The 20988-nt window shown below is 43.0% G+C and overlaps 1 protein-coding gene across 7 annotated transcripts in view; it reads left to right on the forward strand.

The window, feature by feature from the left end:
• KIF13A (kinesin family member 13A) overlaps positions 1–20988 on the forward strand; it is a 206805-nt gene that overhangs the window by 181069 nt on the left and 4748 nt on the right. For 4 of the 7 annotated variants that reach the window (XM_075585633.1, XM_075585634.1, XM_075585636.1 and 1 more), the window contains 6 exons: positions 9101–9178; positions 9952–9999; positions 10598–10697; positions 11211–11362; positions 13982–14086; positions 16490–17534. In XM_075585633.1, the coding sequence (XP_075441748.1) occupies positions 9101–9178; positions 9952–9999; positions 10598–10697; positions 11211–11362; positions 13982–14086; positions 16490–17534 (1528 nt within the window). The remainder of the gene's footprint in view (positions 1–9100; positions 9179–9951; positions 10000–10597; positions 10698–11210; positions 11363–13981; positions 14087–16489; positions 17535–20988) is intronic. The other 3 variants (XM_075585635.1, XM_075585638.1, XM_075585639.1) reach the window with 1 other exon arrangement.

Raw genomic sequence — 20988 nt, forward strand, 5'->3', positions numbered from 1 at the left:
TTGCAACAGAAAGTAAGATCAACCCTAAAACGTTCTTTAAGTACCTTAATAACAAACAGATTGGGAAGGAAAATATAGGACCCTTTCGGTGTGAGATTGGCAGGCAAATTATTGGCGATAAGGCAAAAGCAGAGGTATTATACAAATTCTTTGCCTCTGTATTTACAAGGGAAGAATCAATTACAATAGTAGTGCCGCAGGAAGAAGCCACAACCTCTATATTAACAAACAATTGGTTAACCGAGGAAGAAGTGCATAGGCGGGTTGTTACAATTAAAGTAAATAAGGCACCTGGCCCTGATGGCATGCATCCAAGCGTTCTTAAGCAGCTAAGTTCTGTAATAGTCAATCCATTACATTTAATATTCAAGGACTCCATTTCTACAGGCTCAGTACCACAAGATTGGCGTAAAGCAGATCTGGTGCCTATATTTAAAAAGGGAGCTAGATCACAATTGGGGAATTACAGATGTAAGCCTAACTTCAATAGTGGGGAAGCTACTTGAAGGTTTAATACGGGATAATATTCAGGAATACCTAATGGAAAACAAAATTATTAGTAATAGTCAGCATGGATTTATGAAGGATAGATCATGCCAAACTAACCTTATTAGTTTCTTTGAGGAGGTAAGTAGGAATTTAGACCAGTGTAATGCAGTTGATGTTGTCTAATTCGATTTTGCCAAGGCTTTTGATACAGTTCCACACAAGGTTGGTGTACAAAACAAAGCAAATTGGACTCTGTAAAAACATTTGCACCTGGATTGAAAACTGGTTGAAGGATAGACAATGGAGAGTTGTCGTAAATGGAACATTTTCAGTTTGGGCTAAAGTTATGAGTGGAGGACCTTAACTTGTATATTAATAACCTTGAGGTTGGCATAGAGAGCAAAGTCTCCATCTTTGCTGATGAAACTAAATTGTCTAAAGTAGTAAAATCAGAGCAGGATGTCATTTCTCCATAGAACGACTTGGGTAGACTGGAAACTTGGGCATTAAATGACAGATGAGGTTTAATACAGATAAATGTAATGTTATGCATTTGGGAAATAAGAATAAACAGGCAACTTACAAATTATTTGGGGCAAAATTTGGTGAATCCTTGATGGAGTAGGATTTAGGAGTACTTGCAGACAGCAGGCTTAGCAATAGTGCCCAATGTCATGCAGTAGCAGCAAAAGCAAATAAGATATAATCTTGCATTAAACGGGGAATGGATGTAAGGGAAGTAAGCATAACTATGCACCTCTATAGCATATTAGTAAGACCACACTTTGAATATGGACAACAGTTTTGGGCACCACACCATAAAAAGATAGTATGTAATAGAAAAATGCAGAGAAGAGCCACCAAATTAATACAGGGGATGGAAAATCTGGCTTATGTCTAGAGGCTATCTAAATTAGATTTGTTTACATTAGAAAATAGCTGATATGATAACTATAGACAAATATATTCGGGGACAATACAGGAGCTTTCAAAAGAACTATTCATCCTAAGGGCAGTACAAATGACACATGGTCATCCCTTAGGGTTGGAGGAAAGGAGATTTCACCAGCAACAAAGGAAAGGGTTCATTACAGTAAGAGCGGTTAAAATGTGGAATTCATTACCTATGGAGACAGTGATGGCAGATACAATAGATATGTTCACAAAAAGGTTGGACATCTTTTAGGATAGGTATACAGGGATATACCAAATAAGTAAACATGGGAAGTATGTTGATCCAGAGAAATCTGATTGCCGTTATTTGGAGTCAGGAAGTAATTACAGGCATACCCCGCATTAACGTACGCAATGGGACCGGAGCATGTATGTAAAGCGAAAATGTACTTAAAGTGAAGCACTACCTTTTTTTTCCACTTATCGATGCATGTACTGTACTGCAATCGTCATTTGTAACATTTGTAACAGGCTCTATCTATAGTCTCCCCAAAAGCGTGATTTTATCCACCACTAGGTGGTGCTGTAGTACTGTACTAAGGAAGCACCGGGCAGTCTGTTTCTGTTTTTATTCCTGTCTATAGTCTCCCCGCTTGCGCACACCTTCGGTACAGGTAGGGAGCCGGTATTGCTGTTCAGGACATGCTGACAGACGCATGCGTGAGTTCCCGTTTGCCTATTGGGCGATATGTCCTTACTCGCGAGTGTACTTAAAGTGAGTGTCCTTAAACCGGGGTATGCCTGTACATTTTCCCCTTATGAGACATCATTGGATGATGTTTCCCTGGGAGATTTTGTTTGCCTTCCTCTGGATCAAAATACTGCAAATACAAATATATATGTCGTCTAAATTGAACATAGGTTGAACTTGACGTGCGTGTCTTTTTTTAACCCCATGTAACTATGTAGCTATGTAACTATTATGTAGCTATGTAACATAATTGACTTCACTAAACAACTATACTCATGATTAGCATACATTTGTCTGTTTTGGATTTATTTAGGAAAGGGTTTTGTTATCAACAGAGACTCTGAATTTCCCTATTTTGATTCTCTGTACTGTATATCAAGTGCTCCCTCTGCTCATGACATGTCCCACTATCAGCGGAACAGTCAGGAGAGGAAAATATCGATAAACTATGTGCAAAGTCCTACTCAACACACAAACACACCTCAACACACAAACACACACATCTGCTCTATTCAGACATACAGATTTAAATGGTTATGGGCTCACTCCATAGCATCTTCCACTTCCACTCAGGGGAACTTGCCTGCTTGCAGTTTGGCTGTGACATCTCTAATACAGAGTGCTTTTCCTGGTAATGTACAGGTTAATAAAAGCTTCAGTCAGACTTAGAACTTTGCTACTAATATTGACAGATTTACTATAAATCATTCTTCCTGGTATTACACAGGTTATTAAGAATTTATATTAGCGTTAGGGACCCCTGATATGTGGTCTGCCGTGGCGTTGGCTCAGGGGCTTACAACAATTTTGGCCAAAAATGTCAAACTAAAAGACCATTTACTTATTAGATATTTATGCATATATATTTAGGCACTGTACCGTGTATGAGTCTCACTGGATGTGCTAAAAACTGAGCTTTGTCTGTGTTTTGTGTTGTGTCTCCAGACATACAGATGACAGCTGCTCCAGTGGGTAGAAAAAATAGTAGTACACAAGTAGTGTCTACTTACACTTCGAACCAATAAAAACAACATGAGGAGCTGGTAGAATAAAAATGACAGGAACCGTGGAACTGCTGTATAGCTATACACACATTTGCTAGTGCTTGGTGTATCAGATTCCGCCACGGTTTCTGCCAAAAAGAGCTAGTAACGAGCTAAATGCTTATATCTAACTCCCTGTAAGGGAACTAGTGTAGGTCAGGACGCGCTCTGATCACGAGCGTTAGTCCCGCCCCCTTGACGTGATGACGTAGTGCTATGGTGCCTCTGTTTAGCAGCACCTCATAGGGAATACAGCAGTGATATATCTATCTGGATTGCCTTACCACAGGTGATAGAGACTGTCCCTATATCAGTATACTACTGCGGATACTTACCTGGTATACTTACCTCTATATACCCTATGAAATGGTATATAGAACACCACTCACTACTACCTTTATGTGAGACATCTTACCGTGACAGGTGCCAGTACCTGTGACTTGATATTACCAGACACAGACCCCAGTGGGTGTCTAATACATCTGGCTCTTCCCTGCACATATCATCAAGGGGAGTAGCCCACACTACACACATGATACCTGGTACATTTTACTTTCGCTGCGCTTTTTTGGCTCAATTTGAGTTCCAATTACTCTGGTACTTAGCGTCCCACCTATTTTTGATGAGTTACGACTCTAATAAACTGTTTTTAACCCATTTACTCCTCATACCACTGCACACACCTCCTCCCCTATCTATTGTATATTGTGCATTGTGTTTATAAACCAGCTGACTGCTTTCTAACCTGTGTTCTGTAGAACATTGCTGTTCTGTGGGGGATCCGTGAGAAAAATGTGGCCATTTTATTCTTTAAGAACAAATTCACCTCTTTTTGTCATAATAAAAAAAAGTTATAAAATGTTATAAAGTAGATATAATCTGGAAACCTTTCAATTTATTTAAAAAAAAGAAAATCTATGCCTGACCACATTTACTGTGCTATTTACCTGACCGTGCGCCTACTGCTGTTTTAAAGACTAAAACATATCCTTACAAAGTGTCTCATATGGGATCTGCAGAAATGGATCTGAAATGTTTGAAAGTGGCACATGCAGAGCGTTACCTACATGCAGAGCGTTACCTACATGCAGAGCGTTACCTACATGCAGAGCGTTACCTACATGCAGAGCGTTACCTACATGCAGAGCGTTACCTACATGCAGAGCGTTACCTACATGCAGAGCGTTACCTACATGCAGAGCGTTACCTACATGCAGAGCGTTACCTACATGCAGAGCGTTACCTACATGCAGAGCGTTACCTACATGCAGAGCATACCTACATGCAGAGCGTTACCTACATGCAGAGCGTTACCTACATGCAGAGCGTTACCTACATGCAGAGCATACCTACATGCAGAGCGTTACCTACATGCAGAGCATACCTACATGCAGAGCGTTACCTACATGCAGAGCGTTACCTACATGCAGAGCGTTACCTACATGCAGAGCGTTACCTACATGCAGAGCGTTACCTACATGCAGAGCGTTACCTACATGCAGAGCGTTACCTACATGCAGAGTGTTACCTACATGCAGAGCGTTACCTACATGCAGAGCGTTACCTACATGCAGAGCGTTACCTACATGCAGAGCATACCTACATGCAGAGCGTTACCTACATGCAGAGCGTTACCTACATGCAGAGCGTTACCTACATGCAGAGCGTTACCTACATGCAGAGCGTTACCTACATGCAGAGGGTTACCTACACGCAGAGCGTTACCTACATGCAGAGCGTTACCTACATGCAGAGCGCTACCTACATGCAGAGCGTTACCTTCATGCAGAGCGTTACCTTCATGCAGAGCGCTACCTACATGCAGAGCGTTACCTACATGCAGAGCGTTACCTACAAGCAGAGCGTTACCTACATGCAGAGCGCTACCTACATGCTGAGTGTTACCTACATGCAGAGCGTTTCCTACCTGCAGAGTGTTACCTACATGCAGAGCGTTACCTACATGCAGAGCGTTACCTACATGCAGAGCATACCTACATGCAGAGCGTTACCTACATGCAGAGCGTTACCTACATGCAGAGCGTTACCTACATGCAGAGCGTTACCTACATGCAGAGCGTTACCTACATGCAGAGGGTTACCTACACGCAGAGCGTTACCTACATGCAGAGCGTTACCTACATGCAGAGCGCTACCTACATGCAGAGCGTTACCTTCATGCAGAGCGTTACCTTCATGCAGAGCGCTACCTACATGCAGAGCGTTACCTACATGCAGAGCGTTACCTACAAGCAGAGCGTTACCTACATGCAGAGCGCTACCTACATGCTGAGTGTTACCTACATGCAGAGCGTTTCCTACCTGCAGAGTGTTACCTACATGCAGAGCGTTACCTACATGCAGAGTGTTACCTACATGCAGAGTGTTACCTACATGCAGAGCGTTACCTACATGCAGAGCGTTACCTACATGCAGAGCGTTACCTACATGCAGAGCGTTACCTACATGCAGAGCGTTACCTACATGCAGAGGGTTACCTACACGCAGAGCGTTACCTACATGCAGAGCGTTACCTACATGCAGAGCGTTACCTACATGCAGAGCGTTACCTACATGCAGAGTGTTACCTACATGCAGAGCGTTACCTACATGCAGAGTGTTACCTACATGCAGAGCGTTACCTACATGCAGAGCGTTACCTACATGCAGAGCGTTACCTACCTACATGCAGAGCGTTACCTACATGCAGAGCGTTACCTACATGCAGAGCGTTACCTACACGCAGAGCGTTACCTACACGCAGAGCGTTACCTACATGCAGAGCATACCTACATGCAGAGCGTTACCTACATGCAGAGCGTTACCTACATGCAGAGCGTTACCTACATGCAGAGCGTTACCTACATGCAGAGCGTTACCTACATGCAGAGCGTTACCTACCTACATGCAGAGCGTTACCTACATACAGAGCGTTACCTACATGCAGAGCGTTACCTTCATGCAGAGCAATACCTACATGCAGAGCGTTTCCTACATGCAGAGCGTTACCTACATGCAGAGCGTTACCTACATGCAGAGCGTTACCTACATGCAGAGCGTTTCCTACATGCAGAGCGTTACCTACATGCAGAGCGTTACCTACATGCAGAGCGTTACCTACATGCAGAGCGTTACCTACATGCAGAGCGTTACCTACATGCAGAGGGTTACCTACATGCAGAGCGTTACCTACATGCAGAGCGTTACCTACATGCAGAGTGTTACCTACATGCAGAGCGTTACCTACATGCAGAGCGTTACCTACATGCAGAGTGTTACCTACATGCAGAGCGTTACCTACATGCAGAGCGTTACCTACATGCAGAGCGTTACCTACCTACATGCAGAGCGTTACCTACATGCAGAGCGTTACCTACATGCAGAGCGTTACCTACACGCAGAGCGTTACCTACACGCAGAGCGTTACCTACATGCAGAGCATACCTACATGCAGAGCGTTACCTACATGCAGAGCGTTACCTACATGCAGAGCGTTACCTACATGCAGAGCGTTACCTACATGCAGAGCGTTACCTACATGCAGAGCGTTACCTACATGCAGAGCGTTACCTACATGCAGAGCGTTACCTACATGCAGAGCGTTACCTACCTACATGCAGAGCGTTACCTACATACAGAGCGTTACCTACATGCAGAGCGTTACCTTCATGCAGAGCAATACCTACATGCAGAGCGTTTCCTACATGCAGAGCGTTACCTACATGCAGAGCGTTACCTACATGCAGAGCGTTACCTACATGCAGAGCGTTTCCTACATGCAGAGCGTTACCTACACGCAGAGCGTTACCTACACGCAGAGCGTTACCTACACGCAGAGCGTTACATACACGCAGAGCGTTACCTACATGCAGAGCGTTACCTACATGCAGAGCGTTACCTACCTACATGCAGAGCGTTACCTACATGCAGAGCGTTACCTACATGCAGAGCGTTACCTACACGCAGAGCGTTACCTACACGCAGAGCGTTACCTACATGCAGAGCATACCTACATGCAGAGCGTTACCTACATGCAGAGCGTTACCTACATGCAGAGCGTTACCTACATGCAGAGCGTTACCTACATGCAGAGCGTTACCTACATGCAGAGCGTTACCTACATGCAGAGCGTTACCTACATGCAGAGCGTTACCTACATGCAGAGCGTTACCTACCTACATGCAGAGCGTTACCTACATACAGAGCGTTACCTACATGCAGAGCGTTACCTACATGCAGAGCGTTACCTTCATGCAGAGCAATACCTACATGCAGAGCGTTTCCTACATGCAGAGCGTTACCTACATGCAGAGCGTTACCTACATGCAGAGCGTTACCTACATGCAGAGCGTTTCCTACATGCAGAGCGTTACCTACACGCAGAGCGTTACCTACACGCAGAGCGTTACCTACACGCAGAGCGTTACATACACGCAGAGCGTTACCTACATGCAGAGCGTTACCTACATGCAGAGCGTTACCTACATGCAGAGCGTTACCTACATGCAGAGCATACCTACATGCAGAGCGTTACCTACCTACATACAGAGCGTTACCTTCATGCAGAGCGTTGCCTACATGCAGAGCGTTACCTACATTCAGAGCGTTACCTACCTACATGCAGAGCGTTTCATACATGCAGAGCGTTACCTACATGCAGAGTGTTTCATACATGCAGAGCGTTACCTACATGCAGAGCGTTTCCTACATGCAGAGCTTTACCTACATGCCGAGCGTTACCTACATGCAGAGCGTTACCTTCATGCAGAGCAATACCTACATGCAGAGCGTTTCCTAAATGCAGAGCGTTTCCTACATGCAGAGCGTTACCTACATGCAGAGCGTTACCTACCTACACGCAGAGCGTTACCTACATGGAGAGCGTTACCTACCTACACGCAGAGCGCTACCTACATGCAGAGCGTTACCTACATGCAGAGCGTTACCTACATGCAGAGCATACCTACATGCAGAGCATACCTACATGCAGAGCGTTACCTACATGCAGAGCGTTACCTACATGCAGAGCATACCTACATGCAGAGCGTTACCTTCATGCAGAGCAATACCTACATGCAGAGCGTTACCTACATGCAGAGCGTTACCTACATGCAGAGCGTTACCTACCTACATGCAGAGCGTTTCATACATGCAGAGCGTTACCTACATGCAGAGCGTTTCCTACATGCAGAGCTTTACCTACATGCCGAGCGTTACCTACACGCAGAGCGTTACCTACATGCAGAGCGTTACCTACATGCAGAGCGTTTCCTACATGCAGAGCGTTTCCTACATGCAGAGCGTTACCTACATGCAGAGCGTTACCTACCTACACGCAGAGCGTTACCTACATGCAGAGCGTTACCTACATGCAGAGCGTTACCTACATGGAGAGCGTTACCTATCTACATGCAGAGCGTTTCATACATGCAGAGCGTTACCTACATGCAGAGCGTTACCTACATGGAGAGCGTTACCTACCTACATGCAGAGCGTTACCTACATGCAGAGCGTTACCTACATGCAGAGCGTTACCTACATACAGAGCGTTACCTACACGCAGAGCGTTACCTACACACAGAGCATTACCTACACGCAGAGCGTTTCCTACATGCAGAGCGTTTCCTACATGCAGAGCGTTTCCTACATGCAGAGCGTTTCCTACATGCAGAGCGTTTCCTACATGCAGAGCGTTTCCTACATGCAGAGCGTTTCCTACATGCAGAGCGTTTCCTACATGCAGAGCATTACCTACATGCAGATCGTTACCTACCTACATGCAGAGCGTTTCCTACATGCAGAGCGTTACCTACATGGAGAGTGTTGCCTACCTACATGCAGAGCGTTACATTTTTATTCTATAATACTTGAGCTAAGTGCTTGCTAACAGAAACATTTCTCTTTCCGTACTGTCTGCACACAGGCTGTCACCGTTAAGGAAGCCATATCAAGCAAGACTAGGCACATACGGAGGAGCATCAGCACACCCAACATGCAAAACGTAAGGGCCGTCTCTTCTGCTTATGTTAGGGCTCCTGTTTATCCCAACACGGTTCTGCTAATGGGGTGAAGATGTGTACCTGGTAATATGCTCCATTGTGTAAGCCAGGGGTGTGTGAAATGTTCTGAGGGGGGCGCCGAACCGAGCCCCGTGCTCACCGAGGCCCAGCGCTCTTCCCCACGACATTTAAACTGATTGCCGTGGGAGAGCGCAGGGTCTCTGTAACTGCCTCTTACCTTCTCTCCGGCTTCTCCTCTCCTGCATCTTCTGATGGGCGCGTCGCCATGACAACGCAACATCGCAGAGACGAGAAGATGCCGGAGAGCAGTTAAGAGGGCAGGGGCGCGAATTAAAAAGTTTGCGCACCCCTCGTGTAAGCAAACATTGTGGGGGCTCAAGATGACGGGGAATTCATTTAAAACCCGAGTAGACTTATTGATCTCTTATTTTCTGTGAACAAATAAAAATTAAAAAAAAATAAAAACAATGAAATAGAAGATTGAGGATTTAATACATTTTTATTAGAATAACCCTCCGCAGTACAAAAGCTTTTTGATCCTTGCAATGTCACATAAGAATAGCCCTATGAGATTAAAGTACTTGCATACTGTATGCTATTTGTAAGTCCTATAAAATGTATTAAATGGCTGTCACTTTATTTCCCCTCTTGTTATTGTTCAAAGGAAATAAGAGACCAATGTGGCTACTACATCTGTTGATGTTTTTGAAGCCATATCAAATGTTCTAATGTATTATTTATTTTCTCCTTCTAGGTGTCTACTAGCCGCCTTGACCTCTCTGGCTGCGAAGAAGATGACAAGGTATGATAGACACAGGTCACAATGGTCAACAAAGCCCATAGCCAAAGGAATGGGATGTATCTGATAACTTTACTGGCTGGTTTAGGGTAAACCTGAAGAAGAAACCTGGGTGAACCTCTAAATCAGTGTTTCCCAACTCCAGTCCTCAGAGAACCCCATTAGGTCAGGTCTTAAGGATATCCCTGCTCCAGCACAGGTGGGTCAATCAGCAGCTCAGTCATTTTGACTGAGCCACCTGTGCTGGAGCAGGGATATTCTTAAGACCTGACCTGTTGGGGTTCCCGAGGACTGGAGTTGGGAAACACTGCTCTAAATGTTCAATAAATGTGTTGTCTACACAAGCACACAACCATTTATAGTTTATTTTAAGAAGTATTGTTGGTGTATTTATCTGACTAACACATTGCATTTGTGTATTTGCTGAAACATACACCAGATATTGTTATTTATGCAATGCCAACATTGGCTGTGGCCCAGTACATTATGAGGCTAAGGAGAAATCTCCATATAAATGAATTTCTTACATAGTGGGTTCTGCAGATCTGCAAACCTTTGACTTGTCTCCAGTATTAATGAAGCACGCTCTTTCCTTTCCTAGGGCTGGTCGGAAAGCCAGTTAGATGTATCTGACTGCTCCTCCAGTTATAAGGATGTATCATGCTATGGAAGTCAACCGAGTGATTCACCCAGAAGGAATGGTGAGAGTCTTTATGAAATTAATCTTTTACTAATACATCACTTATTACATATATGTATATGCCTTTTCTGCCTATTTAAAGCTTCATTGACTTCCCAGATCTGATAAAGCTTAACCTCTTCACCGCACTGCAGTGCAGACTCCTCTGGCAATTAAGCGATTAAAATATTCTGCTTTCGGTCCTAATTTGAAAACTCTTAGAAATAAGCACTTAAAAACCTGTTTTTTTCCCTTGATTGAAACCCCCAAGGAGTGCTGCTGTCACAAAAAAAAGACGACTCCAGGTTCACATTTCAAATAAGTGTACAATCAAGAGTGCATCCACAAGTCTCACACAGATCTCCTGAGCCACTTCCGGACACTGTGACCTCCTCCAGTATCCTCCAGATATTCAACTTCTTGGTTGATTAAAGCAATCAAACGTGGTTGATGGAAGTGATTAAAGTGAGATGCCATGCTACTTGTTAACCATGTGACAAATGCAGTAAATGACGGGCTTCTTTCCTCCTCCTAGGCGGTGCTCCAGAGAGCCCTCATGCTTCAATGGCAAGTCCATTCAAACCATTCTCTCCTCAGACACCCAAGTTCTTCAAGCCTTTAATGCCTGTGAGAGAGGAGCATAAAAGAAAGAAACCCATTGAAACCCAGCCGCTCCTCAGCCAGGAGGTACAGTGCTAATGTTCCTTTGCAGGGTCTTTTGTCAAATCATAACAAACGTTGTATTTAACTAAGAAATTCCTTTCCAGCATGCTTGGCCAGGTCAGTCTTTTTATATTGCACTACCATTATCGTCCATGTTCATATTGATCATCTCCTTATCACCCACACGTTTCAATTCCTGCCTAACGTTCTACAGTCTGTATCATTGTATGTTAGAAACTTAAGTTGCAGTGTGGTTTGATAGTCAGTGTTTTACCTGTTGTTAGTGATGCATTTTTGTCGTAGGATATAAAGGGGGCATCATTATTCAGTTTAAGGTTCTGTTTTTTTGCTGACTATACAGTAAATACAGTGCAATAAACGTGTTTAGCATAGCTGCATCACAAGAGCCACATAGGGAAATGTCAGGCAAGGCTAGTGGGGGGCGGCTGTGTTGAAATTGTTATGTGGCAAGACATAAAGTGGGGCCAGTGGAAGCTTACTGTACAGTTGCACTGAGCATCTACCTGCTACGAAGGGCAAATGTGCTTTGCGCACTTCTTTGCTGTGTTGTGATGGGGAGCATGTGTCTGTACACGGTCTCTAAATCGGAGTGAGGGTCCTCTTCATCGCTACATCATAATAATATTATGTGAGGAGTATGCTTCCCGACTGTCACATTACATTGCCATTGGCTCCTCCTGGTGGTGTGTCATAGCATAAGCATGGGATGGACATTATTATCTGTTTCTTATTTACCAAACCACATACGACTTCTTGCAATTGATGGACATCTTTGAAGTCAGAATCAAATAGCTGCGCAGAGTTCTATTACATACACCTACAAAGGACCCAGCACGTGTGTGGCACTTTCAATAGGAAGAGAAATAGCTACGGGATACAAAGTACTCCCAAGCCTAGCATCTAAAAATTAATGAAGCTATCACCTCCTGAACAGAAGAGATGAGGCAGTGTGGGCATGTGAGATCTGTAGTGTGTGCTCTTGGTTTATGCATTTTTATTCAGAGGAACATATAGGCTGGCGTTTGTGTTCAGTCGCTCATGACTTTAGAGAAAAGAGCTTGGGCCCTCTGGATATGAATGTTTGCGTCACAATACAAATGACATCTGTAAGCATCTGAAGCCTTGGATAGAGCCCGATATCATTTGTGAGTTAGGCCGGATCATTAATCTCGGTAATGATTTACAGATGCAGTGTTACTTTTGCCCATATTCCTACTGCTGGAGATGTTTTTATCTCCTTTCTTATTAACGCGACAAAAATCTTCTCCAGCACAGGGATACGCTCTCACAACCTATGGTGTAGGGCCACCTATGTTTTATGCTACATGCCTATCTGGCATTAGACTGTTTTCTATTGTGATGAAGATTATGTTGGTGCGTTTAAAAGGGTGAGTGGCCATGATGTGTAGTCAGTGGACCATAGCTGGACATTTCCATGAATAAATGTCTTGTGTCTGGTTGTGAAAGAGCCCCCATCCATTGTGTATTAGTTAGTAAGGGGATTGGTGGGACTGCTTACGTGGGCCCTGACAGAATTTGTATAAAAGGAGCACAGAGTGTGTTCAGAAAAAACAAATCCAACCCCTGGTTTTCGTGGGAAAACAGCTCTGTTCTGAACTCATGGAATAACCAGCCATTGGCACCAGTAAAGGAAATTATTCAAACTGGGGGGCTTAGTTTTAGGTAAACCTCCCACTGGGAAGTCCTGCCGAGTATCAGTAGCCAAGGAGAAGTAGAAAGAAAAAGGATGGCAGTATTATGATAGTATCCATTACCAGCAGAGCCCTTTTTGTCTGGTATCCAAACCGAGCCAACACCACTTTTGTACACACTACTTATGTGGTCCAGAACTGAGTGTAGAAATACTGTTTTTTTTTCCAGTTGGCTCCCTTTCAATCCTAATATTGTAAATAATGACTTAAAGGCAGCAGTGCCAACACTTACCCCTTCAAGTAAACGACCAACAGCATATTAGTATATTTAATTTCACAAATGAGAGAATCCTCATGCCCAGTTCTTACTGCGGTTTATATAAAAACCCCAAGTACTGCAAGCCACAATGCAGCTGTCTGAACACATCCTGTCTGCCCTTTCCCACAGGGCCATATTGTTGTGGTTTATATGACCACATTGTATAAGACACTCCTGCTGCGTTAACATAAATGTTACTAGTGTAAAACTATGTATGTTTAGAAATTGCACTCCGTGACATGGATACTGTGTACCTGGGTGCACGGAAAAAAAATGTGACAGCTACCATGAGGATTAAACTGCATGGGATATATTAAAAAACAAACAAATCTATTTATGTGGCATATCCCAAGAGAAAAACGTTTCCAGAACAGAGAGAAGGAAAGTTTTGCCGTGTTTGATACACTATTGGTTTACATGCAAAAACGGCTCCATTTTCTATGATAACATTCTAGTTAGCGATTACACCATGTTCCATTTATGTTGCATGTATTTGTATTAAGTTGCTAATTCAGACTGGTAAAAGTTTGCATGTATCACCTGTTATTTATTTATTTTTTATCACTTGCATGGGTTTAACATTTCACTCACTCAGTCAGTCTGTGTCATGTTATTGTTTTTGTGATGTGTTATGTGTCTTAACCCTTGCAGAGCATGCCTTCACCGCAGGCACATAGCACTGGCACTGCTGTGCCCTCAGGACCTAATGCCAGCTGCATGCCAGTAGAAAACCATAACATTCATGAAGATACGATTGTAAGTGTGTGTTTGTTTCTGGTCTGTGGGTGTGTTGACAAATGGTTGTGAAGCAGGTGCACGGGAAACAATTGTCCGTGTTCTCTATCCTTCTGTCTGTCTTACCACTGCATTTATCATTTTGCAACCATGTATGCCGCAGCTTTTAAGGAATGCCAGCATAACAATGTAACATTTCTAGTGTTAGAGCAGTGTTTACAGCATTGTGGAATGCTGCATCTGCCAGTAATTAGAAAGGCTGCCTTGTTCCTTGTAATCGTACAGTATACATCGGACATATTATACATATTGGATGCTAAGTGGACAAAACATTGCATGAAACATCACCTTCAACTAAATGACAGAGTAGGTAGTCTTGTAAATAGAATCATATGAGCAAATAGCGGCACCAGGCTTCAAGCATCTTCATTCTGTGAGATACCATGTACTGTACACCTACCGTATCTATTACTTGCTCAAACACATTGAGTACTCCATGTATTGCTCTCACTAGTGGTATTCTGGTCAGAATGGGGACAATCAACAGCAGAGAAGAACAAGAAGAACATTTCGGTGACTTTATAATCCTGCTTTTGTAAAATAAAGACTCACTATTCAGCTACTTAGCTAACAAACTAAACTTAGCTTTATACACTATGACTATGGTTCTAGTCTGCAATATATTTGTGAAACCCAGTCTAACATACGTTACTGGTTAAGTGTCACGCTCTTGGCCCTAACCATACAGTATGTACTTTAAAGCAGTTACAGAAATGCTGCCAATATAAAGTGACGCTATATCATTGCAACCTTACATAGCTGTAGTGTCTATTTGCTGGTAAATTATACGCTCATGTGCTCTCCTTTCTAGGTCTCTGTTTGAAGATACAGTACACAAGGCTATCATGAGGTGAACTCAGATTAGCACATGCACATGTGATACTGATGGGGCGGCCGTTATGCGAACACTTCACGTGGTAATTTTTGCGGGAAACCGTGATCACAACGGGGACAAAATTCGCTGTGTTTAAAGAAATGACCGCGGCGCATTTGTTGCACAAAGCAGGGACCCCTGCTGTGTGAATGCTACCGGCGTCTGCCTTTGTGTAATAGACGCGCAGAAAGAGAGTCTGAATCAGTCACTCTAACTGCGCGCCTCTCACAGGCGATCGTGAGGGTTTTATTAAAATTCTAAAATTACAGTTTTGTAGCAGGGGGTCTCCGGAGTTGTGCCACATTGATTTCAGGTCCGGGGACCCCCTACTTCCCAAGTTACAGGCCCCGTTATGGGGTGCTGGTACACCCGCCATGTTAAAATCCTGTGGGATCGAATCTTAACAATGCAGAGGGATACCGGCACCCCATAACAGGGCCTGTATCTCGGGAAGTAGGGGGTCCCCAAGGCTGAAATCAACTTTGTTTAGCTCGGAAGACCCCATGCTCACGCACACTATGAATAACAATAAAATGTAAGCAGCTTCATTACCTTAGCAACTACCCGCTAAGGTAATGATTTTTTATGGGGGGGGGTTGTTTGAAAGTAGTGTGGGGGAGCAGGGGGTCTTCCGAGCTAAACAAAGTTGATTTCAGCCTTGGGGACCCCTTACTTCCCGAAATACAGGCCCTGTTATGGGGTGCCGGTATCCCTCTGCATTGTTTAGATTCGATCCCACAGGATTTTAACATGGCGGGTGTACTGGCACCCCAAAACGGGGCCTGTAACTCGGGAAGTAGGAGGTCCCCGGACCTGAAATCAATGCGGTTCAGCTCCGGAGACCCCCTGCTACAAAACTGTAATTTTAGAATTTTAATTAAAAAAAAACCGCGATCGCCAGTGAGAGGCGCGCAGTTAGAGTGACTGATTCAGACTCTCTTTCTGCGCGTCTATTACACAAAGGCAGACGCCGGTAGCATTCACACAGCAGGGGTCCCTGCTTTGTGCATCTAATGCGCCGCGGTCATTTCTTTAAAAATAACGCGCCAAAACCGGGGAGAATTAAGGGATTATATCGACTTCCAATTCGAGATCCGTTCGAATAACGGCCGCCCCATCAGTATATGGTGAGGGTTAAAGATGATTGTCATTGCTATTCAAGGCATTAGAATCCTCCCCAATACTTAAAATATGTTCAAACTGCATCCTTTGTCATTGCAATTAAACGAGACCTAATTGTCATTAGAATTCAAATATATTTGATATACTTCAGCTATGCGTAGCAGTTTGTGTTGAAGGACATGTCATCAACCCTTATGCTAAATGTGCTTTTGGTGAAAGAGGGTTTACAGTAGAACACACACATTTATTTTCAATGAATGGAATCATCGGTTGAATCATTATCAATGCAAAGTAAATGAGATGGCTTGGGTTACATTATGTTCTTCTTTAATATTTACATTTCCTCACATTGCGCATTGCTTTTACAGGAGTCTGAAGAAGAAGAGAGTGAATTTGAGGGAGCTGGCAAGAAGGGGATCCGCTCGTCCAGTTTTCACAGTTTCGGACCGTATGTTCCTGAGGAGTTTGCCGACTTCAGTGTTTACAATGCCAACCTGGACAGCAGGGACTGGATATCCTCCAAAACAGACTTTATTTGCTCCCGCGCCCTGGAAAAAGAAGTGTCACGGAGCCCCACCACCAGCAGTATCACTAGTGGCTATTTTTCCCATAGCGCTTCTAACGCGACACTTTCTGACATACTGGCGCCCTCCAGCGAAAGCATGGATCAGTTATCCACTCAAGCAAGGGATATGGATTGCCGAGACATTCCAGGGCACCATTGTACACAGGACTACAGACCTAGCTCACACAAGGAATTCACGGATCTAGACAGGAACTGTTCAAAAAATACCCCCAGCCCATCACCTCTCACAGAAAAAAGTGCCTTTGATAAAGTGCCATATTGCACCACTGAAAAAGTTGCTGCTGTCCTTTGTAGAAGTGGCTCCTGTTCTTTCCCAAGCCACAGTAACAAAGCAAACTCTATCAGCTTCTTGCCCTGTGAAGTCGCTGTGGAGCACACCTGTGATGTTTTAGAAGACCACTCATTCACAGAATTCATGGGGGTGGAAGATGGGAAAGACTTTGAGCACCATGAAGGTTCACAGGTTTATTCTTCCAATGGGGAGAAACATGGGAACGATTTTGGGGACTGCAGGTCAGACACATCAAACATCCCTTATGACACGTCGGACCTGACCATGGAAGATGATTATCAGTACTCAAAGTGCATGAGAGATTCTGCCTTATTCAATGAACCTCATGCTCACTCTTCTGAAGACAGTTTGCTTGGTAGGAATTATCTGGATGTTTCAGACTGTGAAGATAACCCTTCCCACACCGCCCCATGCCTACTAGCACTGGGAGATCAAGTATGCATTGGGGACAGCAAGTTTGGAACTGTGCGGTATATTGGCAGAGTAGACTTTTCGCGTGGCATATGGGTTGGAGTTGAACTTAATGTTCAGTTAGGTAAGAATATAGAAAATGTTTGTCTTAGTAACTTCCTGGTGATTAATCGCCGATGATCAAACATCATTTCCGTTTTATCTTCCCTGCTGGAGGGGCCAGCAATTGGCTCGCTCAGCTTAAATGGTTTGAGAGACATAGAACCTGTTACTTGTGGCATTGAGAGTTAACCTAGCAAACCTGTATGTATGCATTTGTGTGTATATATATATATATATATATATATATATATATATATATATATATACACTGTGTGCTCATTTGCATGTCATTTCTCAGAATCCCTTGCAGCAGTGGAGCACTGTATGCTAGGTGATAATGGCGAAAAGCAGGGCTGCAGACCTGTTTAAGACATGTCAATGTGCTCACAAGTAATATATAGAATCCACAGAAGCAGCCGGCACTCCACTTGCAAGTAGAAAAATTGGGTGCTTGTCCCATAAAGCAATAATAAACAATACGATACCGTTTGAAGCACGAGATCAGGAGACAGCACTCTGGTAAGTTTGATCACAAGTTTTTGTATTGAAAAAGACACATAAACAATAACAATCATCTGTTCCTTAGCAGGTCTAAAAATTAGGTAAATGCAACCTCAGATGAACAACAACACATGACATATTACACTGTGACATGATTTATTTAACACAAATAAAGCCAAAATGGAGAAGCCATGTGTGAAAAACTAAGTACACCTTATGATTCAATAGCTTGTAGAACCACCTTTAGCAGCAATAATGTGAAGTAATCATTTTCTGTATGACTTTATCAGTCTCTCACATCGTTGTGGAGGAATTTTGGCCCACTCTTCTTTACAACGTTGCTTCAGTTCATTGAGGTTTGTGGGCATTTGTTTATGCACAGCTCTCTTAAGGTCCAGCCACAGCATTTCAATCGGGTTGAGGGTGAACTTTGACTGGGCCATTGCAACACCTTGATTATTTTCTTTTTCAGCCATTCTGTTGTAGATTTGCTGGTGTGCTTGGGATCATTGTTCTGTTGCATGCCCCAATTTCGGCCAAGCTTTAGCTGTCAGACAGATGGCCTCACATTTGACTCTAGAATATTTTGGTATACAGAGGAGTTCATGGTCGACTCAATGACTGCAAGGTTCCCAGGCCATGTGGCTGCAAAACAAGCCCAAATCATTACCCCTCCACCACTGTGCTTGACTGTTGGTATGAGGTGTTTTTGCTGATATGCTGTGTTTGGTTTTCGCCAAATGTGGCGCTGTGCATTATGGCCAAACATCTCCACTTTGGTCTCGTCTGTCCAAAGGACATTGTTCCAGAAGTCTTGTGGTTTGTTCAGATACAACTTTGCAAACCTAAGCTGTCTCCTGGCAACACTTCCAAACAAACCATACTTGTTCAGTCTTTTTCTAATTGTACTGTCATGAACTTTAACATTTAACATGCTAACTGAGGCCTGTGGAGTCTGAGATGTAACTCTTGTTTTTTTTTGCAATTTCTCTGAGCATTGCACGGTCTGACCTTGGGGTGAATTTGCTGGGACGTCCACTCCTGGGAAGATTGGCAACCGTCTTGAATGTTTTCCACTTTTTAATAATCTTTCTCACTGTAGAATAATGGACTTTAAATTGTTTGGAAATGGCCTTATAACCCTTCCCAGATGATGGGCAGCAACAATTGCTTCTCTAAGATCATTGCTGATGTCTTTCCTCCTTGGCATTGTGTTAACACACACCTGAATGCTCCAGACCAGCAAACTGCTAAAACTTCGGCTTTTATAGAGGTGGACACACTGGCTGATGACTAATTAATCAAGGGCATTTGATTAGCAGCACTTGTCTGCTACTTAGCATCTTAATTACTATGGAAGCAGTAAGGGTGTACTTAGTTTTTCACACATGGCTTCTCCATTTTGGCTTTATTTTTGTTAAATAAATCATGACACGGTGTAATATGTCATGTGTTGTTGTTCATCTGAGGTTGCATTTACCTCATTTTAAGACCTGCTAAGGAACAGATGATTGTTATTATGTCCTGATATGTAAAACCATAGAATTCAAAGAGGGTGTACTTTCTTTTTCACACAACTGTATGTATATATATATATATATCAAATGTAGAAAATTTATGATTTACTTACCTGCGTGCTGTCCCTTGATGTCGTGTTGCAACCGGTATCGTATGGTCTATATATATATATATATATATATATATATATAAAAACATTTGAACTCAGAATGATAAGACTCTTTGACACCAAAACCAAAGGACTTAATGCGGACATGGGTTTTCTCACACCCTATCAAAATAGCTTGTAATTATCCTGCTTGCCTCTATTCTTATCCACACTTTCTCTCTCCCCCCCTGTATCCCTACCCCTCCCTACCTTTCTTTGACACTGTTCCCTGGCTTCAAACACATTTAACTCCCTGGCTTCAAACACATTTAACACCCTACCTTATCTACAGTAAATATCTGCTGTATTTTTTTTTTCCTCTCTACACTGTTTTAGCCATTGAAACCTTTGTATATCAGTATTGCTTGACCTGAAGAAGAGAGGATAACTCTCGAAAGCTTGTCCTATGACATAAATTGTTAGTCCAATAAAAAAGGCATCACCTAATACTGAAGAACTTATATATATATATATATATATATATATATATATATATATATATATACATACAGTTGTGTGAAAAAGAAAGTACTGTACACCCTCTTTGAATTATATGGTTTTACATATCAGGACATAATAACAAAGAGGATGTACTTTCTTTTTCACACAACTTTATATATATACATATAGATATATATCTATATATAGATATATATATCTATATGTAGATATATATATATCTATATATAGATATATATCATACGATACCGGTTGCAACACAACATCAAAAGACAGCACGCAGGTAAGTAAATCATACATTTTCTATATTATATATTATATCAAATATAGAAAATTTATGATTTACTAACCTGCATGCTGTCCCTTGATGTCATGTTGCAACCGGTATTGTATGGTCTGTTATTGCTTTATGGGATAAGCACCAAAACTTATTTACTTGCAAATAGTGTGCAAACTGTGCATTGGATTCATATATATATATATATATAGAGAGAGAGAGAGAGAGAGAGAGAGAGAGAGAGAGAGAGAGAGAGAGAGAGAGAGAGAGAGAGAGAGAGAGAGAGAGAGAGAGAGAGAGAGAGAGAGAGAGAGAGAGAGAGAGAGAGAGAGAGAGAGAGAGAGAGAGAGAGAGAGAGAGAGAGAGAGAGAGAGAGAGAGAGAGAGAGAGAGAGAGAGAGAGAGAGAGAGAGAGAGAGAGAGAGAGAGAGAGAGAGAGAGAGAGAGAGACAGAGAGACAGAGAGACAGAGACACAAAATATACCGTTCGCATGGGAATCAGCAGATAGCACTCAGGTTTGAAAATGTGAAAATATATATTGTAGATAAGACACAAATCAACAACATTTCGGCC

The sequence above is a fragment of the Ascaphus truei genome, chromosome 2 (assembly GCF_040206685.1).
Source record: "Ascaphus truei isolate aAscTru1 chromosome 2, aAscTru1.hap1, whole genome shotgun sequence".
Lineage (NCBI taxonomy): Eukaryota > Metazoa > Chordata > Amphibia > Anura > Ascaphidae > Ascaphus > Ascaphus truei.